Source organism: Melanaphis sacchari, unplaced genomic scaffold (assembly GCF_002803265.2).
Source record: "Melanaphis sacchari strain LSU unplaced genomic scaffold, SCAv2.0 Contig0_pilon_pilon, whole genome shotgun sequence".
In the NCBI taxonomy this organism is placed as follows: domain Eukaryota; kingdom Metazoa; phylum Arthropoda; class Insecta; order Hemiptera; family Aphididae; genus Melanaphis; species Melanaphis sacchari.
The window spans coordinates 12,057,578-12,081,928 of record NW_020270366.1 but is presented as its reverse complement, the minus strand read 5'-3'; the positions used below and the strand labels follow the sequence as shown (position 1 = coordinate 12,081,928).

Sequence of the window (24,351 nt, the reverse complement as noted above, 5' to 3'; positions counted from 1 at the left end):
AGGCGCTCGATGACGACGACACTGTTCGCCGTTCATCGTAGTCGACATTTGGAACGTTATTTTTTTTTTTTTTAATGGCACGATGGGGGCCACCAATGGCGTTTCTTACATATATTATATACAAATTTTGAAGAGTTTTTCGGACGAGTTATTATTAATATATATTGTCATTCTCATCGAAATTACATTGCCGAATTTCACCATTTTATTATTTTTTTTGTTTTTACTTAATTTAAGTTTCTTTTAGTTTAAATAACTATTGAACGCACAATAACAGTATAATATCATACCATTTTATGTATAGAACGTGTTGGTTTAAGAATTATAATTTAATACGGGCACGAAATCGTTTAGCAATCAAAAATAAATCAGAATATTAAAAATATTGATATAATAATATGATATTGTAATTACGAATAATGTGAAGAAAATAATATGCGCATTAATTGACATTCAAACAATTTTCAAAGACGTTGAAGTACATAGACACGTTCACATATTCATCAAACCAGATTTATGGCCGAGGCGTTTTTGTTTAAACGACGAGACGTGTGTGACATTGCGTAAAATCGACCATTTTACCAGAATAAATTTAATGGCATTCCTACTGAGAGTATAATGTCAAGGCCCAATTAAACGAACCGTATCGATGGTAATAATTATTATTATCACAATCTTTATATATTTATAGAACACAGATATATTATTCGTGCGTGATTAAATTATACGTTTTAATTAAGATTGCGTTATATACGACGACCGGGATCAGAAAACGATCGTCTTTATTATAATTATAATAATAATAACAATAATAATTCACGACTATTCGAAAATTAATAATCTGTTGGTCGTTTTATAAATTATACAAAACTCGTTGACGCCGAACGACTGCAAATTATAATAATATTTTAATATTTCTGGCGCGAAGAATTATTATAACACAATTATTAATTATTACGAATCAAATAATGTGAAACACTCACACGATTCGAGAGATATAAATCCTAATTACAAAAATTACCGCCGATGAATCGGAACGCGTTTTTATGTCAATTAAATAGAGGGGGGATTCATACTTGTATAACATCTCAATTTTAATAAATATATCATACTTATATCGTGTTAAAACGATAAATCGTAACTGTTATTATCATGTTATTGGTCATAACTTATATTATATGATAGGGTACTGACCTCAGAGGCAAACGCTCGTTAGCCACTGCGACGTCTTGTTCGACGTCCGTGCTCGACGGTATCGGAGACCTCGGCGGTGAGCCGGACGATCCGCCGGACACGCCTTCCTCTTCTTCTTCCTCTTCGTCTTCGTCGTCTTCTGGGCAGCCGCCGTCGTCTTCTTGGTAGCCCGCTGGTGGCTCTTCGCCTTCACCACCTTCCCCTGGAAAAACCAAAAAGAATATTGTGTTAAAGGTTCGACATAAACGTATAATATATAGAGGGTAGAGATATAAATTGAGAAAGAAGTCGACGTGATAATGGTAATAAACTTATATAGATCTATATAAGAATGTGGAATTTCTGGGATTGGGGCAGTCGGCAGGAGTCTCGTTGTACATTATAATTGTAAGTTTATGTGTATGTGTGTGTACGATATTAGTACTGTGTTTGTGCGAGTACGATGCACGCATGAGGATCGTTCATCCTATTGGCCCGCTCGCTTCGAGATGAGACTGATGAGAGTCTAATTTGAAATAATGGGCTGCTGTCGAACCGACGTTTAGATTAACTGTACGCGCCGGTGACGTCGTCGTCAAACACCCGCCCGACGATGGGTCGTTTGTACTTATTTGTACAGTATTGGCTGTCAATGATTTTTTTTTTCTAGAAAAAACGATACGCAACGAAGTCACTCCGCGGCATGCAGTGAAAATTATACTTACAAGTTGCGATCGTTTTCCTTTCTTAACAAGCCGACCGCCGCGGTAGCATCGCTAATATATTATTAATATTATTATTAATATTATATTAATATTAATATTATATTAATATTATTATTAATATTTATATTATTATTCTATAAACTGCCCTGTGAATCGACCGTAACAGAGCGCTGTCGTTAAATGAACGTAGAACAAAACAGACGCGCGAGTACTGTAAAAACTAAAATTTTACCAACAAAAAAAAAAGACCCAGAAAAGAGTTTATTATCTCCGCAGACGTTCGTCTTTTTGATCAACGCATTTTATACTTAGATGTTCCGGAAAAAAAGAATAAAGTGAGAGAGAGATAGAGCAAATAATAATAATAATAATAATATAATGGTATGGTATAAGGAAAAAAAACTTTTGCGTGCACAGACGAGACGAGGTCTTGATGCAGCGGAATTCATTATTTTTGTGCACGGACTCTGCAATGTAGTTAAAGAAGAGGACAATGGGGGTCGCGAATTTTCCGGGCCGACAAACCCTCAAGATCGAACGCGTTAGATAACGATATAAAAACAATAAAACCTGGGGCGGATCTCTCTCTCTCTCGAACCTGTCCAAAGTCGTCACGACCCAAAGCCTATTGTCTTAACGCCTTGCAGATGGCCCGATAAAAACGAATGGGTTTTTTAAGAAAACTTAAAACCGTCGACATCGTTGTCGTACCCTTCGGCCCGCGCACCAACGTCCCGTCGGAATGACACCCGCGCCAATTGTGCAGCACCGCGAAAATTTCTCGTACGCGGCGGCCGCGAAAAGGAGCCAAGGAGAAATGTGTATGTCTAGCATTATAATAATATGGTGTACAATAGTATTAATATAATGTAATGAACTTAACATTTACAGACGCCGTGTCCAATAAACCACACCCCGCTTTCCTCGATCATTAGGCTCGCGCCGTGTTTTTTTTTTCTCCTCTTATATTATTATTATTATTATTATATTCTTACCGCGCCGTGTATAGGTTATTTTATTTATTATTTGTTTTTAAATCCATCGGAGCGGCGACGGTGGCTAATATATATTAATATAGTATGTGCGCGCGGAATGCGGAGAAAAAGAAAATATCGTTTAATTGGTCTGATTTATCGTCTATTGTTCACGTGCTGGTCGTGATGGTCCGATTTTTTTTCTATTATTATTATTATTATTATATTTATGTTTCAGCGCCACCGGTCAGCGCCACTCCTCACTAACTACAGCGGTCGTTATCCGCCGTTGCCACCGCATCTTATTATCGCCAAACCTATCCAAAGGCACATACTCACGATCGGCTTGTCGGTTGTACTCGTATTTATTATCAACGTATGGGTGCGCGGTTGTTATCCCCGGTCCGATCGTCGGTCGTTTTTTAGTGGCGCACGCGCGGCCGATAATCTACGCGAAAATCGGCGCAATTACTATATATATAAATAAATATACCTATTATAGATACGCCGAGAGTCATATATTACCCAGGTCGCAGTGATAGCCGACATTATAATATGTACGTTACGCGCTTAATGCTGATACGAAAACGGAAACAAAAACGTGTCCGCTGACGAGAATAAATAACAATAATAATATTATAATATTATAATAATTATATTACTATATATATATTAGGATACCATGCCGCGTGGAACGCGCAATCAGCCGGTACGGCGGCAATCCGTTTTCGAAAGGTCTAAATTAGGCGGTGACGGCGACGACGACAGGACCGCCAAAACAAACAGACTCGTAAATTAATTGTCAACTCTGGTAACCGCACCAATTAACGTGATGTCGTTAAACATTAAGTTGCCGGCGGCGGTGCCTGCGTAGCGTCGTCGCGTTTTCTACCCTCCGCGAACCCGCGCGTACCGGGACTCCCGCACCCTTCTACTCGGGGTGAAGCGCGCGCGCGAGCCGTCTGTCTGTTTAATTCTCATTTGTCACCTCAAACCCCTTTTTCAACCGTCCCGCGTACGTTCCTCGCCGCGCGCCGTGTACATATACACACGATTGTACAACACCGTATAAACACAATAATAATCATAATCATATAATAATATTAACGATAATATATTCTTCTGTCTCGTAGATGCAGCAGCAGCCGCTCGACGTCAGTCCATCAGTCAACCCGACACGCGCACGCGACTGTGATATAATACGCGTTTACTGCAAAGGTGCCTCTATATGTTTATATATATTATGATGCCGATTATTAATACTGCGAAGATCGAGATACCGCGCAAACTTACGCACACACCGAGCACAACGCGTGTTATTCCCTCGCGACAACGACCTCAGGCCTCACGACGCGCCTATATACTATAGTCCATAATAATATATAAACGAACGGGCGGCGGCGGCGGTGTGTTTTCCTCGAGTCTGATCGAGCACACAATAAAACAATTTTTTATTCCACACGCCACTGCAGCTATGGAGGCATATTATTATAATAACATATCGGCCAGCCCTTTTTTTTCTTTTTTTTTTACCTCTCGATCGCCATACCGTACACACCGAAGCGGCGTTTGTATGCAAATTCCGTAGCACATTTGCGTATGTACGCGCGCGTGTAGCGGTATTGTCTCATCGTCGTCGCCGTCGTTAAACGCTTTTCAATTTTTGCGACAGACTATCTGAAACAATGGCTGTACTCTTGCGCTGCAGGCAGCATTATACGTAACATACATCGTTGGTACGCGTACGTTATTATTAAAGTGTGTGTGTGTGTGTGTGTAGCAGATAAGTTAGTGCCCGACGACTGCAATGAGCGCGCGCGAGGTCGAGTATGGAGCATTTCATACTGTTTACAATAAGAAGACGATCTTCACGAATAAAGGACGTTATTTATTATACACACGCATATTATTTGCATGTTGCAGTCGTATTCGTCTGAATCAATGCGCAAAACATATACGTTCACACACAGATAGACCATTTCGTTTTGTTGATTTAAAATATACTAGAGTAGATTAACTAGATTAACATGTATCAAATTTGAATGCACCCGTGTGTTAATTAAATGCTTAAATATTTGATTTGGGAACTAAACTAATCAAACCTAATAGATTCTGCCTGGACGTTCTACGGCACGTCAACGTATAGTAAAATAAAACTTTTTTTATTCGTTGGAAGGAACGAAAAACAGATTAAGAAAACGTGTTGGACACCGATCCGATGGCTGAACCATTAGCATTCCTCGGAGTATCTCGGCCGCGTCAAATTATTGTCTGGTGACTGGCGTCGCTGTCGATTGATTAATACTACTTCGACGACGATCCGCACCCTACATACATGTGTGCAGTTCGTATACCCCGGGCGACCAAGTATAAAATAATAATAATAATAGTATAAAACGGCCAGGTAGGTGAGTTATGGGTATATATTATACACGACACGCGTGTTGGCGAAAATAATAAGAAAAACGTCCGGCAAAAGGTATTATAAATGATGCGGCGGAAAATCAACAGGGGCACACACACGTACGCGTATATAATACCATACATTATATTATATTATAGCCTTCGGTGTAATAATAATAATATTAATAATACGAGCGCACATATTGTGCAATCCCGAGACGCGGCGGCGGCCATTGTGCGCGAGCGTTGTTCGAGAGCAGCGGCGACGCGTGATTTATGGCGGGAGACGACGGGCCCGGTCAAACTGGTTGACGACAAAAGAATAAACGAATAAACGCGAAATTTGACGTCTTATGCGGCGGCCCGACACGGTGTTGGTCGGAAATTCCTGTAGCTATTGTCAATCAGCAGCTTCTCGTCAATGGCATTTTTTTTTTCAATATTAAAACGCGTCCGATCACTGCCGATCAGATTTTTTTTCTGACCACTTTCGATCCATCCTCACACGCTTACACGCCACTGGCAGCCAACCTCGCGGCCGTCGTCCGCGAAAACCCACACCGCGGCCAAACCTGCACGATGTAACCACCACCCGTTACAAAAAAGAGACGCGAGGTCTCAACCGACTTGCAAGCAGATATAATATACCTCTGTACGTATATTATATCGACGACCGTCACGGCCATAAATCTCGTGCACGCGCGCGATGGCTCGAAATTTATAACCTAGCGGCGTACACGTGGCATACAATATAATATATAAACATATATATATATACGATTAAGTATATATATAGACGCGAGTTTATTACCGACTCGCGTTTTTGGTCCCATTGAATTGTCAAAATGAACGATGACCGTGTCGTCGCCTGGCAGCGAGGAGGTTTGCTACGCGAAAACGAGTAAAAAAAAAAAAAAAAATCGCGACCCGGCCGGGAGAGGAGAAATCGGACGGTCAGAAATTTCGGGCTGCGGTGGCGGAGGCGGCAAACGCCGGAGCGATTGCCGGGCGCGCGCGACAAACCGGTCCGCGCGCGGGTGAAACTAAACAACCGTACCGATACAGCCACCATCGGTCGCGGCTACGAGTTGCGGGCGGCTAGACCCAACGCGATGTACCAACCTCATGCTTTCGTCGTGAATACTCTGATCGGACGGCTCGCGGGTGGCGAGGGGGATCTATCGAGGCGGTGATAAATCGATTAAACAAAGCGACGCGCCGATGCTGCACCGACAACACAATAGCGCAAGTCTGCGCACGACACACTGCCGTGAACTCCGTACACACAGGTACGTATTATATTGCAGGTATATATATATACATACATGTCTGTACGACGCGCTGCAGCAGGTTTAATAATATCGTTGTAAGCGACGCGTAACTCTCGGCGCAGCGGCACCTCATTACGCGGATGCGGCGGGACGCGGTGGCGAGTGAAATGCGCGCATGCATCCGTCCGTCCAGCCTGCCGGCCGGCCGTCCGTCGTCGGGCATGTACGCGCGACGCACGGCCAGCCCCCCGCCCCACAAATGGACGGGCCCCGGTCGGCCAATCGGCACAGGCCGCACGTAAATATAACAATATAACGCGAGTGCGTTTGTTGTTGTTGTTGTTGTTGTTGTTGTTGTTGTTGTCGTTGCCCGCGCGGGTGCGTGTGCGTGTGCGTGCGTGTTGTTCCGGACAATCACGTCGTGTGATACGCACCGATGGTGCGGCCGCCGCGACGTATACAGATGCACATTGCACATATTGTTATTACATAATATATGACATGCGTTATGGTGCAGATATATTATGCGTATGCGATACGTATAATGTAAATGCATTATTACGGAGAGTCGGAATTTTATATAAACGTATATAGGAGTATATTATAGTACCTACATAATATAATATACGCGCCGCATACCTAATGGGTGTGTGTGTGTGTGTTTGCTATTGCTGGTCGTCTGCGGGTAATCGAATTTTTATCCACGTACCGCTGCAGGCGGCATCATAATAAAGACGTCGGGACTGTTAATTCGATCGCACCGAAATTGTTGTCGATGCGAGAAATAACGGACAATAATTATTAAACGTGTACGACTCGGTCCCATTCGGTGAATACGAATTTTCCGCCGGTTCAGCGAAGTATCACTCTGCGGACCGTACACAAATACGATTATCTGCAGAAAAACGCGATATCCCTATTCGTATACATTTATATATATATATATATATATATGAGACGACTACGTATATAATATATATATAGTATACGTGCGCGGTAATCAATGTTCTTAAATCAACGGTTAGAGGTAGTTGTCGCAGGCGGCGAACGAGTGGAGGCAGGTCAGACGACGACATAACTCGGCTAATGAACACGAGCCGGTACACATACTGTCGTATACGTGTACACAGTATGCAGTATTATAATATATATTATAATAATATGTACATAGGTATGCGCGTGCGCGGTAGGTAGGTCGTGCTTTCTTTCGTGTCGCGGTCATATTATCATATACATAACAATATATATTATATTGTACGACACAAGAATTTATAATGAAACCGCAAATCGTTGGCTCGACTATCCCAGCCGGCTGGCTTTGGATATCGTTAATCGTTCCAAATATAATAATATATCATGATGCGCGCGTCCAAAACTGTAAATATATCATACCTATAGTGAATTGAGAATATTATTATTAGTATTTTGATTTTGAAGTTTCGCAACTGACTCGACAGCACTTGGCTGTCGTGGCATAAATCTTCGCACGTGAAACGAGTCATATTATTATATTCGTGTTCGTCGGCAGGTTGATTTATTTTGATTTCCCGCCACCGCCGGCGCGACCTGTCGCACACGTGCGCGCCAGTTAATTTTACCGACCCAATTCACCTAGTCTACCAAACTTCTTGGTACGTTCTCAAAAAATACGAAAAATAAACAGACGGCACGAACCGCATACTCGCAAACGCGTAGACGTATACGTATGCATAATATGCTTCACTCGATAGGACGCCCAACTGCCACTCGTAACTCGAGGTAGAGCAAAAAATAAATAAATTGTCCGTAAATTATCATCATTGTGCGGCGTGACGTGTTTTTCGTGTTATTTTATTTTTTACGGTTTTATTGGCCACCACCGAGAACATGGTATACATTTATATTTATTATAATACTACGGTGTATGTAACACATCAGGTGAATGTGTATACGTCAGGAAGGCTCCGAAATCGTTTTTCTCTCTCTCTCTCTCTATTCTTCTTTCTCTTTCTAGCTTACTCATTCACCATCTATCTTTCCTTTATCGACATCACAACGCATTATTAAATATTATAACGTCCGGCCGACGGGAGCACCTGCGACGCGACCGAAAACACATAAGTGATGTGATACAACGAAACATGTCATATAATATTATAAGCACATGGTTTTCTATAGTGTATCGTCAGCGGTGGCAGGGCAAAAACGATTATTTTTACGATGGTAATGTAATTTTGGTGTGTGTGTTGCAATGTATACACTATTACTATACGGCGCTAGCTTTCATCTCGAAAACTGAGCACGTTCAACTTGATATTCTAATGCGCGGTGTGCTCATAGAACCTGTGGAGTGAATTCGAATACATTCAGCGTTATCCATTAATATATATAAATATTGATAGTGTGAAAGCCAACTAAATGTAAGAAAAAATGTATATTACAATGTGTACAACTGTACGCTTGCCCTAATGCACGATTTACGAAATTTATACGTATCAACGTGTTTGATTAAAACATTATATTTATTTAAACCGAATAAATACCTAAAGCACATACCTAACGTCTATTCGTTACCATCCAAAACGGTTATTTTTTAATATACATACTTGAAAAATATCTAGTCATTGACACCGAATATGTGTGAAACCGGTAGCGATGAATAATACATACGTATTATATTATACGGGCCGACGTGACAAACGCGGGTAGGTATAATCGGTCGTTATCGGGGATTTGAATGGGTCGTCTAATTATGATCTATATAAAAATATGATATTATATATTATTATATGATTGTGTTTTATGCGTTTGAGGATTTCAGTAGGAAAAAAATCACTTTTTTCCACGAAATTCAATAGAATCACGCGGCACCCCGATAAAACGGTGACGTCGACTAAATATATATATATATATATATATTTGCTTGATAATATATATTACGTGGGCACACGCGGCCGAGACAAAAGCGAAGAGTGCGCGCGTTATAACATACAGTAGTGTATTTGAAAATATCGTTACGAGGGGGGTGTCGCGGGACGTGGGGGACAGAAAAAATTGTGTAATTTATGTCCTATCGGTTTGACATCAAAAGATTGTGTGTGTGTGTGATACAGTTGGGGTGAGAGCGCGCGTTATTTATGTAATTAATAATTTTAATGGCCATCCGTCCGTCGGGGTACTGACGAACTGCTGTTTCTAGCACAGCACTGATCGGCCGTGGCGGCGGCGGCGGCGGCCCTGTCGAAAATATCCTCTGACTGATTTATGTCTTTTGCCGCAACAACGGGGCGAGAAAAAAATATATATATTACACGCACACTCACACATACACGTATATGATATCATAAATAAACGGCTTCCCCGTCCTCCCGCCGCTGCCGCCGCAGAAAGCTGCTGCAATAAAAGATCAGCTGTCAACCCCCCAACCACCCCCTCAGAAACGGGGCCCGTGCAAAATCCGCGTGTACACGCACGTTTGTTATATTACATTATATATCATACATAGGGTTCGACGTCGTATTCGACATCGTCGTCGTCGTCGTCGTCGTAGTCGTCGACGCACATGGCGGGAAAAAAATCGTTAGATCTCTGGACTTCGACACACACACACCCGAAGGCTGCACGACAATAAATTTATAGGTCCTTCTCTATGTCTAATCCGAGCCTACAGTCGGAAATCGCATCCTATCCGATGCAAACAGACCATCAATACACACGCACACATATGTTAAAAAAAAATATATATATATATATGGTGCTTTTAAGATCCAATCGGCGTACTCGAATATCCATCTCCAATAACTAATAAGAATCACAAATTTATGCTACCTATACAAAAGTTTTAGTGTTTACGAAAAATAGTAACTTATGTGTTCTACCTACAATGTTAATAATATTTCCCGTAACTGTTGTAAGTACGAAAAAATAAGGCTGTTAATAAAATCAATCGATATTCATATGAAAATATTGTGAATGTGAAAAAAATATAAACGTCACGAAAAGAAATGTCATATTTTACTCACAACAATTCTTGAATAGGATTTTTGATTTTAGTCTAGACGATTTTCCAAAATGTCTCAGATTTCTAAGAAAAGCTCTTATAAAATAACTAATGTAAACTCAAGTCAGTAAGACCACCTGTACGGCCTGTTTCTTAATTTATCGTTGGGAGACAACGATACTAATACAGCTTCTTTAAATATTATATTTCGAATATTTCGATACTTCGGTCACACACCGTTAACTGTTCGACCGACGAAACATACAGCTAACATACTGCTGCAGAGTACTTTGGCTTGTAATATAATATAAAAATGCTTAAACGTCATCGCCGCAGCACAGTGTATATATATACTAACGCTAGTATAATGTGACGATGACGATGATGATACACACGACCTCCACTGTCGCCGCACACGAGGGACATCTGCCCCTCTTTTTTTCCACTTTAATTACCATCGACATCGTCGTGTCTATAAATCAAGAGGTGACGTGTGCGCGCTCACACACACACACACACACACACATGCACAAACGCATACGAACGTAATGCACTCTCCCGGTCTCTAGCCCATACACACGCGAGTATTGAAGCGGGGAACGACGACAATATACTGCAATATATAAAATGTGACGACTGCGACTCCTCCTCGTGCTTATTATAATACGTATATACAGACCCGCAGCATGCACGTAATATGCATTTATTATTATTTTTATTACACACGGTGAATTACGTTTTTAGTTATTAAATTTATGATGCATGTATATTACACAGCGTATACGTAATAGACACACGATATACATTTCCATCGGGAACGACGTACTTGCGCGTGTAGCGAATACATACTTAGACGATTTATAAAAGTGTTTGTGTGTCTGTCGACGGAGTGCAACGATCCGTCGAAGACGCGAGAGCGGCGTTTGAACGTATATTATTCTTATTATTATTATTATTATTATCATGTCGTACGTCTGACGCGGGCTGAGAAAAGTGAGAAAAGTGTGTACGTACGTATATTATATATCATATAATATAATAACAGTCACTCTTCGGTCGGCGATGGCGACGATGCGGAGGAATCAAAAAACGTCACACACACGCGCAATTAATAACCGCCACCGCCGCCGCAGTGTGTGTGCACAGCGCGCGATGGACATGTGTTTGTCGAATTACACATATATTATACGGAGGCGCACAATAATGGCTGTCAACATTTATCACCGAGCGCCGCCGCTCGGCAGATGTTCGACGCGAAAAAATATCGAATAAAACGTGTATGCGCGCGCGCGCTCGCGCTTACGCACAATATTATAATTGTGTTTTGTAAATGGTATATACAACGGAAATCTACAAAGACGACGTGGAATGATGTGCATCGAAATTTGATTTTCAAAGAAATCGGCATCGGCCATTTTGGACGTAACGAGAGGAAAAAAATGCCGTCGCCGATCGTTTACACACTGTATAGTGCGACGTAAACTCGCGTGGATACATCCGTATTATCAGTCGTGAAAACAAACCCGCGAGCTGCAGACGTCGCATGCCTCACTCATCCCTTCTCCGCCGACCCTATGTCATCCTTTCGCAAGCGTAATGCACTCCTATAATATACTACACGGGCCGCGCACACATGCTCACCATAAGCAAACGACTTGTTCGTGTGTGTTTGTGTTTATGTGTGTGTGGGCGCGCGCGCGAGTTGTGTATATACTACGCATATAATAATATACCTTTCGGCGCGTTTAACCCGACCCCGCCGCGACCCCGAGACCACGGCGCAGTCGGTTGTCGGCGGCTAATTTGTCAAGAAACCCCTAAACGCCACCGCCGCCGGAAAACAAACTACCGCCGAGGTCCCAAAATCGTGTGCGGTTATGCGATTTTATACGACGACGGGATTGGTGGTGGTCGTGTTTACGTACTCTGTACATTATGATGTGTATAATATTATAAATCGAGAGATTTACGCCGCTACATCGTATTGTTTTTTTTTTTCTGCCATCACCCCGTCGATTATTCCCCGTTGTTGTTGTTATTATTATTATTTTTTTCTCTTCGTATTTTCCCTCTTTATTTTAGATTACGCGCACTTTACTCACGGACCACCCGCGGTGAAGGACACGACGCCCGCGAATCGTTTCATTTTTCGTGGAAAAAATACGAAAGCTGTCACCGCCGCGGGACGTGCGCGTCTAGCGTCGCTTTTTTTTGATGTCCTTCCACTCTGTTTCTATCATCATTTTCTTTTCCGGACTTTGCTTTTTAGTTTTGATGGACGCTGTCGATCAACGACCGCCGCGGGAACGCAGCTCGACAAGAGAGGAAAACTGTATATTTAATGTAAAAAAAAAACATTCAACCGCGCAAACCCCTACTGTGGAGGACCATAGGATATAATTAAACGCGCGCTAAATACTTTTTTCTTTTACATTATTTGGTACACAAATCGACGTCGTCGTTGTGTCAAAAAAAAAAAAAAACTATAAAGAATGATTCACCAAGCATCATTTTATCATACTATACCTAATACATTACTTATTCAACTTTTTCGTTTTTTTTTTTTTTAAAGTAACTTAAGAATCATATTTTTAAATAATTAAATTTTCTATATTATATTTTAATAATATCTAACTAACCTTTTCTACATAGAATTAGACATATAATTATTTAATGTTTTGTTTGGCGATTGAAATTCTACAACAGCAATTATTGGTTTGACCACCGTCGTGTACTCATGTATATGTATTCACATTTAGTTGTTTCGTGTATTTTTTGGTGTTAATTTCGTTAATATATTGAACACTGTCTACATCAGTTACTCGCTTGTTCTTAAAAATTGAATATATTGTAATAACAATAATAATGAAGTTTCGTATACAGCAGAATACAGTTATTGTATACATAAGACGCGTAATAAATTAATAATATTCTGAAGTACTTACATACGTTATATATATTTACGAACGCTGCTGCAGGACCTACCGCATTCGTGCTAATATAGAAGGCGAATTATTATTACCTCGGGACGCATTTACGAGCCAACCAATCATTATTATTATAACTATTCGTTTAAACATTATCCGGTGTTTCTTTTTTGGCACATGTCATATAATACGCACGATTAGTGAGTGTGCGCTTGCGCGAGAGAAAGAGTTGTCAAAAAGTGTTTCAAGGTTTTTTACGAGTTAGTGTACTTGTATTATAATATATAGTAGTACATATTTTAAAATCGTATTAATTTCTTATGAGTGTCCACCAAGAACAATGTTGTATACTTGTATACACCAGAGTCTTTGGAGCCTAGAGTTCACAAATATCGAACGCAATAAATCTTCCGTCATCAGCCCGTCACACTGAATATTAGTATTTTTTTTTTTATATTTTGAATAACGGACTTTGAGTAGAAAAAGAGAGAGAAACCTATTGCAGAACATACGCTCCAACTGACCGCGGGACAATTATAGGCGTGAAACGTATAACCGACGCGCACAAATTCTATATATACATAATATATTACTATTATCATCATCATCATCATCATCGTTATTATTATTATTGCCACGAGATATGCGCACGCGGATGGCAATAAATCAAGGTTTTGTCCGTCAGCCCCGGATCATCATAAACCTACTCTTTCCATCTTTCATTATTGTTGTTATTATTGCCATATAGCAGTCATAAAAAAAAATTATATATATTATATAAATAAATGATTTCGCCATAGCGCACATCATTGTTAACACCACGCACGACTCTAATCCTCGTCCCTGATGCACGATCATTAACGATGAAAAAAAAAACACACACACACATACTCAATGTCACATAATTTACGTCGGTTTTGATGTGTTTTTACTTTTTGTCGTAAATTTTAGTACACGATTCGAAAAAAAAACCTACACCGCGGATAATCGAGTATTTTTTTTCTACCATTATGGATGATTCTGATGACCCGTGATCGCAACACACGAAATTTAGTACAAGTACGAGTTCTAGACGGTCGTGGAAACATCCCAACTATCTCCAGCGGGCAGCGACGGAATAGGAGACTGCAGCTGTAATAGAAGCCACTCGAGTGAAATTCGTTTTGGGTGAAAAGATTTTATGTTTTTTTTTTTGCGACGGCACGCGGTGCGTATAATAATATTATATATATGTCTGAATATAAACATTTTCATTTCGCGAAAAAGGTTTGGTGACTGGCGACAATCCGTGCGCGTGTACGTGCGTGCGTGCGTGTGTCCGGTCGTCTTCGCCGTCGACGTTACACAACAGTTGACAGGGTTGTTTTTTTTTTTTTATTTTACTCCGTTGCAAGTGACGTTGAAGCCCGGCGCGACCTGTTCACGTCACCCACAGATCACCGGCGGCAGACATATATATACGCGGAGTGGCGGCGGTGGTGTAGTCGAGGAAATTGCTTGTGGACGTCGTCCCCCGGAAAATTGGAAAACGCGGATTGCCCGGCCGACGGCAATGAGTGACAGTCTTGTCATGCGGCTTTCTTTCTTTCTATACCTCTTCCTTCTCGTCCCGCTCACTACCACTCGGGTATATATTCTTTTCCTTTTCCTCGCTTTTTTCGTCGCGTTCCAACCCTTACAACCCGCTATTACTATATAATACTACTATACTGTACGCTACACCATCACCGGCGCGTCCTCCCTGTTTTTCTTTTTACCCCCTCTTCCATCATGTGATGGTGGCAGTTCTATATTACTATATACGCGCGCTCACATACACACACATTTAAGTTTATGTTATATACGGGCAGAGAGACAGCTGTCCGCCGTTTTCCATCGTCAACGGCAGAGAAACAACAAAAGAATATCCGGCGTGTGGACGAGGAAATTCGTTACGACGACAAGTGAAAAAAAAATGGAAAGAAAACAACGCGATGCGCGTATACGTCGAGGACATGTGAAAATCGATCGAAACGGGTCGTGGTGTCTGTCTCATTGATCGATGACGAAGAATAATAATAATGATAACAACACACTCGTATGGACTATATCATGTATACGTGTGTGTGTACGACGCAAAGCAGCGTGGGCGACAAAACGAACGTAATAATTCGAGTAAAGCGATATGATTGAAACGGAGGGGAGAGACTGTGGTAGCGGGTGAGAACTAAGGGGTAGCGGATTTTTATACATACATATATTATATATATAGTAGCAGGGTCGGCCGTCTGGTTGATGTACGACAGGCAATGAACGTTACGGATGGACTACTGACGACGTCCGCCGCACGTTTATTTACCGCGATGCGCGGCCTTCGATCAACGTCCGCAGTCATAATATCTTTGCACACCGGCCGGCCGGGAGACTTATGGCATCCCATCAAATCGTGACGTACTCGACGGCGGCTTTTTTCGACGCCCGCCTGCGTATGTGTATACCCCATCGCAAGTATATATATATAACTGTACTGCAGTATATAATAAAATAACGGCGAAAGAGATAGAACATAATATAATATTATATATATACATATATATTATATGCAGTAGCTGCAAAGTATATATATATATTTATATATACACGCGAATACGAGAGAGAAAATAAAAAGGATATTTTTTCCTATTTGTTTTAACGAGCTCGTTGCTACCGAATATTTCTCCTCTTTTCATTTATACATATATATGTACATAATCTCGAACCGCTGTCACCTCAGTGGTTAGACGCGGATACTATTGTTTTTCTCTTCTCCGGCAGTGGGGTGGCGGTGACCCGTCCGCTCCGCTCGTAAGAGTACTCGAGTAGACGTCAGTCCGCTGCTCGCATTATTGGGTTTTGGCGGAGGCGTTTTTGAAAATCGACGGGCACGATAGACGTGCGCGCTCATTGAATATGCAACGGACGGCGGCGGGAAAAACCCTTTGGAATGACACGACCGTCGGAAGACTGACAGCGCCTAGCTGCATACACCCTCCGCCACCGACATATATAGCTGCACGGCCGGCTCTCTCACTCTATCTCTACCTCTATCCCGCACTTGTCTCTTTCACCCGATCTATCTATGGCGTGGTTGACTTATCCGATCGTGTTCGTGACGTTTTGCCCGGTGGACCGACTCAAATTGACAAGGATTTTCTTCCGCGGTCGACCGCACCGCCACCCAACTCAGCGACCAGGAGAGCAATGGAAATTCCGACTACCGCCTCACCCGCTATCATCCCTCAAGATCGCCGCACAACTACCCATCGGCCGTTAGCTTGAAGACGATGACACGAAAATTTCTGCTAGAAATCGACCGGACACGATTTATACACAAATATATATATATATATATATACAACACATATACCCATATTATGTAAAAATATATGTTGTAGTCGTAGTCGAATCTCTTTTTGTCGACACTTTATCGTTATTGCGGTGTGCACGTCTACATATATGTATATCGTATTATCTATATACGGACCAAACGAAATGTCACACCACGCGTTTTACTGTCCACCACGCCCCACGACCTCCACAGCTGCGGTAGTGGTTTTCTGGCGTTTTATTACCGTTGTCCGTAAAAACAGGGGGTTAATATTTACTAGCAAACGCCGCTATATAATACGCTCACTACTTGTTATGCATGAGCACTGCGCCAGGCGTATATATATTGCTGCAGCATCAGCAAAAGGTCTCCTCTCCCGTCCCACCACCGGAACAAGTATTGCATTTAAACACCTCATTGTGAGCGCCGCACCGCACCGGGGACTAAGCAAGTTATGACCCCGGACGGTTCGCAATGATATTTTCGCCCTTAACGTTTACGACGGTCGTCGTCGTCGCTGTCGTCTTCAAATGGCATCCCTCCAGCTAACCGCCCACCACCCCCTCGCATATGGATTCGTCGAAAAATAATAAGAAAACTTCTTTGGCGGCGGCCGCTTCCCAAACGTCCAATCCGTAGTCGTTTTGCATAACCGGACGCCGTCTCGAAAATTGGTTTTTTTCTTTCTTTATGCGCCCAAAATTTACTGCTCCCTTCTTATCGCACTACGACGACGATAGTATTATTATTATTATTGTGTACATACAGTATTACACCAGAAGTGGGTTTCGATCCCACATAAGTATTATGTACATATTATAATATTATATTATATTATATCTACGCAGTAGTGGTGGTAAAGGGCTCGAACGAGTTATGGCGGTGTTGGGACTTTATTCCAGCTCATTCTCTCTCTCTTTCACACACACACACACATACTCACTCGGTTAGGAAGAAAGTAAAGTTTTTTTTGAACATTCAGCCTGACCACGCCATTGAGAGTTGGTCGTGGAAACTTAATTGGACCGACGGGGCGATTCATCAAAAGTTTTCACTGGGTTGACGGATTTAGGTTTTCTTGGGGATACCGCGTCCGATGGATGCAAGTGACACGGCCGCCGCCGAACGAATTTTGACGTTTGAGAGCCACGTCCGCACCAGATTAATTAAGATTCGGCTTTGTTTGTGGTCGCCGGCGCACGCCACGCTTTCCTATTGCCGGTTGTGGTAGTCGGACCAGAAACTACGACTATACATATATGTACACTACAGGACCAACGATAACGACACTACGACGTAAGCAAATGATTGACGGACGGCGACGTGTGATCCTATGACTGGATGTGAAGGGGTGATCTCGGTTGATTGATATTCCAATTTGGCTATCGCAGCGGTGGCGGTGGTAGTAGCGGATTGCGCGTGGGGTAGCAGCGGTTGACGTACACGGCGTAAAGGGTTGACGACGACTGTGGAACAGTGGCAGAGGCGTTTGCCGGAAGGGCGGCCGCCTTTGTTGTCAAATCCAGTGAACTTCCTTCACTTGCTCTTCCGCCGCTGCTGCAACAGCAGTACAGCAGGTACCTAGCGCGCGCCTTTTACGTCCCGTTTCAATTATTGCCGCCATCATATATATATATATATATATGAGTACAACAAATATTCTATTATTATTATTATTATTATAACGTTACAAACAAAAATGGGGCCTTAGGCGTAAAAGGTGTGCCTTTTCGCTTTTGCTCTGTGCAGTCTACACACAAACACACACATATAATAACATAATATTATATAATATATATCGCACTTGACGGTAACGCTGTAGTGTAGAATTTATAATACTACATAATATATATATATATATATATATCTTACATGTATATGCCTACACGACGTTTTATATTTGGAGAGCTAATCAGATTTATCTCGCCAACAACCGCCCGAGGAAATATCAATACATCCACTACAGATGGGGTACTGTGTTTACCGTCGATTTTACGAATTATTGCGTTCTGAGTGCAGCGATTTTCTTTGTACAAAAATAACCACGTCGATCGCGGCTCCATATAGGTGGTAGGTACTTATTATTTTCTTGTGTCGATAGATTTACGGCTGGCAACGTCCAAGTCCATCACATGCAATAATATAAGCACATATATAGACTATTTTTGCCCACGTTTTCGCATATATTCTGCCTTATTTATCATCGAAATCGATCTCACGCGTATATATCAAACTGCAGCAGCAGCTTTCGCATCGTATTCTCTCGCTGATACGAACTATTATATTCACGCTCTCGCTCGACGACTATAATAATAAATTGAGAGTTGTATACATAAAAAATAAAAATCAGCTTACACCGTTAAAGCAGTAGGTATTACTATTATTTTGCATCGACGCCGGAATTTCGTGTTTGCCGGTCGTCATCCGTTGTAGTTATTTTATTTCCTCCCCGTCACCACTGCATCGACTTTCCATTGGACAAAAGGCGTAAATTCAGTTCAATCTACTATATGTAATATACATTTATATATACACTTACACACACATGGACACAACAAATCGCGTTCGTCAGAGTGCGTGGGTAGAAGAGCAAATCAGAAACACACGTGATATTGTACTACGGGGAAATCTCGGCAAAAACCGATCATCCAGACCATGTATATACATACATATATATATATATACGTTCGGTCAAATCCCCACAAGCCCATAAGACTAAACGCGTATACTTGTTAATTTCGGCGTGCTGACCGAAGGCATTTCTTACTTTTGGCTGTAATGATTTCTGCCATATTATAATCATATATATTATATATTATACCTTACTACAGAGAAAATTAATTTACAATCAAACAACGTGCGAGTGAAGACACGTGTCATATATCTATACGTAAGCGAACCACTAAATAATTCCCATAGGTACTCGCTCGTTATAATAATATATTATAATTACGACGAGGTGTGCGAGGTGTTCCGAGTCGAATCAGTTTATAATGAGTATACACGTTGAATTATCGATGTTATTACCGTGACCAGTGAGTATGCGTAGGTATAATACATATAGAATATATTATATATATAAATATATGTGTGTGTGTGTGTTTGACCATCACTAAAAGGCCTTAATGTGTACCGACACGTATTGTTTATAATAAATTATTAGAAATATATTTTATTTTATTTTTTTCATTTTCCGGTGCCTCCGACGTGTCGGCGCTAACGAGAAGAACCGCATCGGCTTATTGTTTCCGGCGGCGGCGGTGGGTGGCGGCGTCGACTGACCCGACTAATCGCGGTACGACCATCGCTGCTGACGCCGCCACCGTTCGAACTCTTTGGTATTCACGACAGGCGCTTCGAAGACCACACGCGCACACATACATACACGTGTGAGATCTTATGCGTCGTCCGTTATCGCATCGTCCGTCCGAGGAGAATAAGTTATTGACGCCGCACGTGACCGAAGAAAAAATCAAGTCCCTCGGTATATGCGAAAACGTCGCGAGGCGGTCGAAACACCAGAGGTTTACTCGGATATCGTATATATATAAATATATATACACGAAATTGACGAGCAATATTACATGTGCCAAAAAACGGAATTCGTTTCCTCTATTCGTGTTTTCGCGAAGCGCTTTGAACGTGAAAAAATAAATAAGAAAAAACACACATATACACATACACATACACACATACACTACACATAATCGGTTTCCATAGCTGTCGGGCAACACACAGAGTCCGTCTGTATGTCTGTAGGTATGTATGTCTGTCTATCTGTCTGTCCGTCCGTCCATCGGCCGTCCGCCACTGAAGCGGCGTTATAATAACACGCGTAGCGGATCAGTGTCAGTCACAAATGTCATGAATGACGGAACGGGGCCCCGGAGCAAGGTGCTATTTGTCAGTTGTGGAGAAAAAATAAAGCCACGTAGACTAAAAGAAAAAAATAATAAATAAAAGAACTTTAGATAAAAAATAAACCCTGTGCGTCCGACTGACGTACATTATAACACGAATGACGTTTGGAACGCGTCGATGTCCGGTTTTTTTCACATAACTATACCTATATAATATAATATACACAAATATCTATTTTTTTTTGTTTCATGAAAATTCATGAGTTAGATAAGTATATGTAGTGTGTATGCAGTGTATACCGCGGGGAAATAAAGAGATATATTATACGGTTATTTCGTATTACATATCCTGTATCGAAATACTTATCGAGCAATGTAACCGACGACAGGTGTTCGTCACGCGCATACAATATTATAAATGATATTAATGCACGTTGCTGCAACACGTCTATTGACAATCGTGCACACAATGCGATATGCATTTAGTGAGTCTAAATAACGATTTTCACCCGATGATACTCTCTAAATTTTATAGAAGAACGCAAATAAAACACAAACTTAAAAAAATAATTAAAATCAATATTAACATTGTATGTTATGTAACAGATAAAATAAATAAGCGTATTAAAATTTGAGGCTAAAGGTTATCAATATGAAGCCCAATATTGACATCCTGTTACGATTCAAAACAATGCCCAAATTTTCAAAACAGTACCTACCTATTTAAAACATAGTCATTTAATTAATAATCAACTTCACAATTTTATATGAAAAATAATTTAAGATTAGATTTTAGTTTTTTTTTTGTAATTATTCCTTGTTTTTATAAGATTGCTTAATTCTTGATCAAAAATATCCCAAACAAGAAATTGCAAATATAATAATGTATACTTATATTTTAAGATATCAGCAAAAAAAAAAGATACAATGAAAACTGTGTGATGTGGACCCTGAATAAAACAGAAAACTATCCAATAAGGAATTTTTCTATGGTCCCGACATGTTCCTATAGTTTTATATAGACGTTGAACCTCAATAAACAGAACCTTTCTAACACGGAGACGGAACGGTTTTGTAGACCCAATGAAAAACTATGCATAAGCTGGAAATATGATACGAATCGTGTTATGTTGATATGAATATGTAGATACATCGTATAACGATAACTAAGATAAAGCTGCACTTTATATATTAGTAAGGTAATTTGTATTTTTTGATTATCGTATCTGCGATACAAACTTATCCCGTATGCACCAACAGTCTTACATCACTAAACAGTTTGCTTGTATATACTTAGTGATGTTCCATTCAAATACATATAATATTAGAAAAATAGCAACACTGACAAAACAAAAACTCTACATGGTTTTTGGAAAAGTTAAATGTTTAAATTTAATTCCCAACTTTCATACTTATGTAATATGTATAAATTGTTGATAATTTTCTAAGAAAATAAGTCTATAATTAATCTAAAATAAGTTATATAAAGTAAAGTAATAAATTAAGTTAATAAATATTCTCTAACTCAAAAAAATAAAAATTATATAAATGTTGTAAACTAATTTTTTAATGTGAAAAACTGATATAAATTTTTCTGTTTTATTCAATAAAGCGGAAAACTGCTTAAAGCGGAATTTTTGATTGACCCTATGCTATTCTGCATTATACAGTTTTCACTGTATAAATACCTATAGGTCCGCAATAAGTATAGTCTATACGTGAACATTTTCAAAATGTGTATAGTAATACTTATACCTGTTGTAAATAAAATTTTTGAAAGTCACCACAGACCTAGAGCGTTCCAAAACATTAAAATATGCGTATATCTGAGCGAAATATAAAGTCGTTGCAAGATGTAAATTTTTAAGTACAAAACAATCATAAAAATAAAAAAATAAAAATGATCATTATATAAAAATCGATACAATATGCCTGTCGGTTCTCGAAGGAGTTTTATATTTTTCTCGCTGTTTAACGATAATAAAGTTACAAAAAACAACTCGATTGACGTAACATACATACACACAGATGAACACTATAATATAATATTGTTGTCTTCATGAGTGATGTACGTGAGCGTACATAAAAACAATACGTGGGGTACGACAGCAGTTGATTATTATAATATTCGTAGGCGCCTCTCGTAGTTTTGCATTTTATGTAGCTGTACCACTGGTCGCACGCGCACACACACTAGCACATAGTTTTAATGCCAACACAGTGTTTCGTCATGCAATGTGCATATTATACATGCATAATAAAAAAATATAAAAAAAAAACTGGCCGACGACCGTACGATGGCGACCGAGAGCCGTTAAGTGATTTATGTGCGACAACCGGTATTGTCAGTCAGAGAATTATTGCGCTTGAATTCAAATGTCAACGAGCTCTTTGTGTGTGTGTATGTGTGCGTGCTCGTACGCATATGCCCGTGTTTTTATTTTAACATGTATGCGTGTGCATGACGCTTGTATGCCTAATCGCGGGTTTTTTAATTCGTAAAACAAACGCGTATGCGGATAGTATACTCATAGTTGTAATGTAGATGACGTCCACGTCGGAATGACACCCATGTGTGTTGGACGAAAAATAAAAAACTAATTTTCCATACTATCGGACAGCGCTGTTTTTGGACATGTTAAATTCAAATCGATTTTATTTCTTTATCATTCAGCACGAATTTAAACATACAACTACATTAAACATATTAAAAAGTTTCAGCTCTCTAGTCTTAAAATGTACAAAAATGTTCCGTTATTGGCATTATGTTTCCTGATAAACATCTAACCTCACAAGGTACTTTTTAATTGTAAGCTTTTTGGAAAAAAAATTACACGGAGAGGTAACTCATACAGCCAGCGATGTTAAAATGTACATAAGATCAGTGATTAAACCAGGCACAAAAACTGGTGATCTAGCAAAATATAAAATAAGCGGCCGACAGAACCAATAACAGTTAAGAGTTTTCAGATCGTAATTTACTCGCGCGCGAGCATTGTAATTTCCCCCCCCCCATCTTCTCTCACTGCACCAATACCACCGACAACGGGATACCGAATAAACGCCACGGCCGATCGTAAAAATTCCCGCCGCCCCACACTCTCTTATCTTAGCCGGCTGATTTATGCTGGACGAGCCCGTACGTACGTCGTCGTAACACGAACTACTAAAAGAAGTAGAAGTAGGAGAAAAAGTAAAGAAGCAAAAGTATAGTCGTGGTATAGTAGATGTAGGACCCCTGCGATCAACTCAGGACGGCCTGATTCACGGCGGACACGCGGGGAGCAGGATATTTATTTAATACATCTGTTCGTCTTGACATAATGTCCCTCTATATATCGTTCACATTGTGAGCCTCCCCACACCCCGTACTCTTAAGTATATACCTCTCCACCGCCACTGCTACCGTTTTATGTGCGCGATGTACATAGAGGCGAGGGCGACTGACGGACCGACGATGAGGAGAGCGAGTGGATGGACGGAGGTCCAAAAGTTTTCGCCCGTCGAAGGTATATAGAAGCTCTAATGGTACCCGAGGCCATTCCGGCCGAGATATACGACCGATGCCCGCCGTCGCCGTTGCGCAGTTTGGCCAGCCGTGAATGACAAACTCCGCCATAACTCTTCGGCGGGGCCCTCACCTCGTTCTCCCCCCGAGCCACTCGCTTCAATTAAGCGCGACTCTTATCGACG

General features: G+C 40.7%; 1 protein-coding gene across 1 annotated transcript in view; it reads right to left on the bottom strand.

The window, feature by feature from the left end:
• The window catches only part of LOC112604415 (protein tiptop-like), a 61,938-nt gene that overhangs the window by 5,583 nt on the left and 32,004 nt on the right, over positions 1 to 24,351 (bottom strand). Inside the window, exon 2 of the mRNA XM_025334408.1 lies at positions 1,195 to 1,396. Coding sequence (XP_025190193.1) covers positions 1,195 to 1,396 — 202 coding nt within the window. The remainder of the gene's footprint in view (positions 1 to 1,194; positions 1,397 to 24,351) is intronic.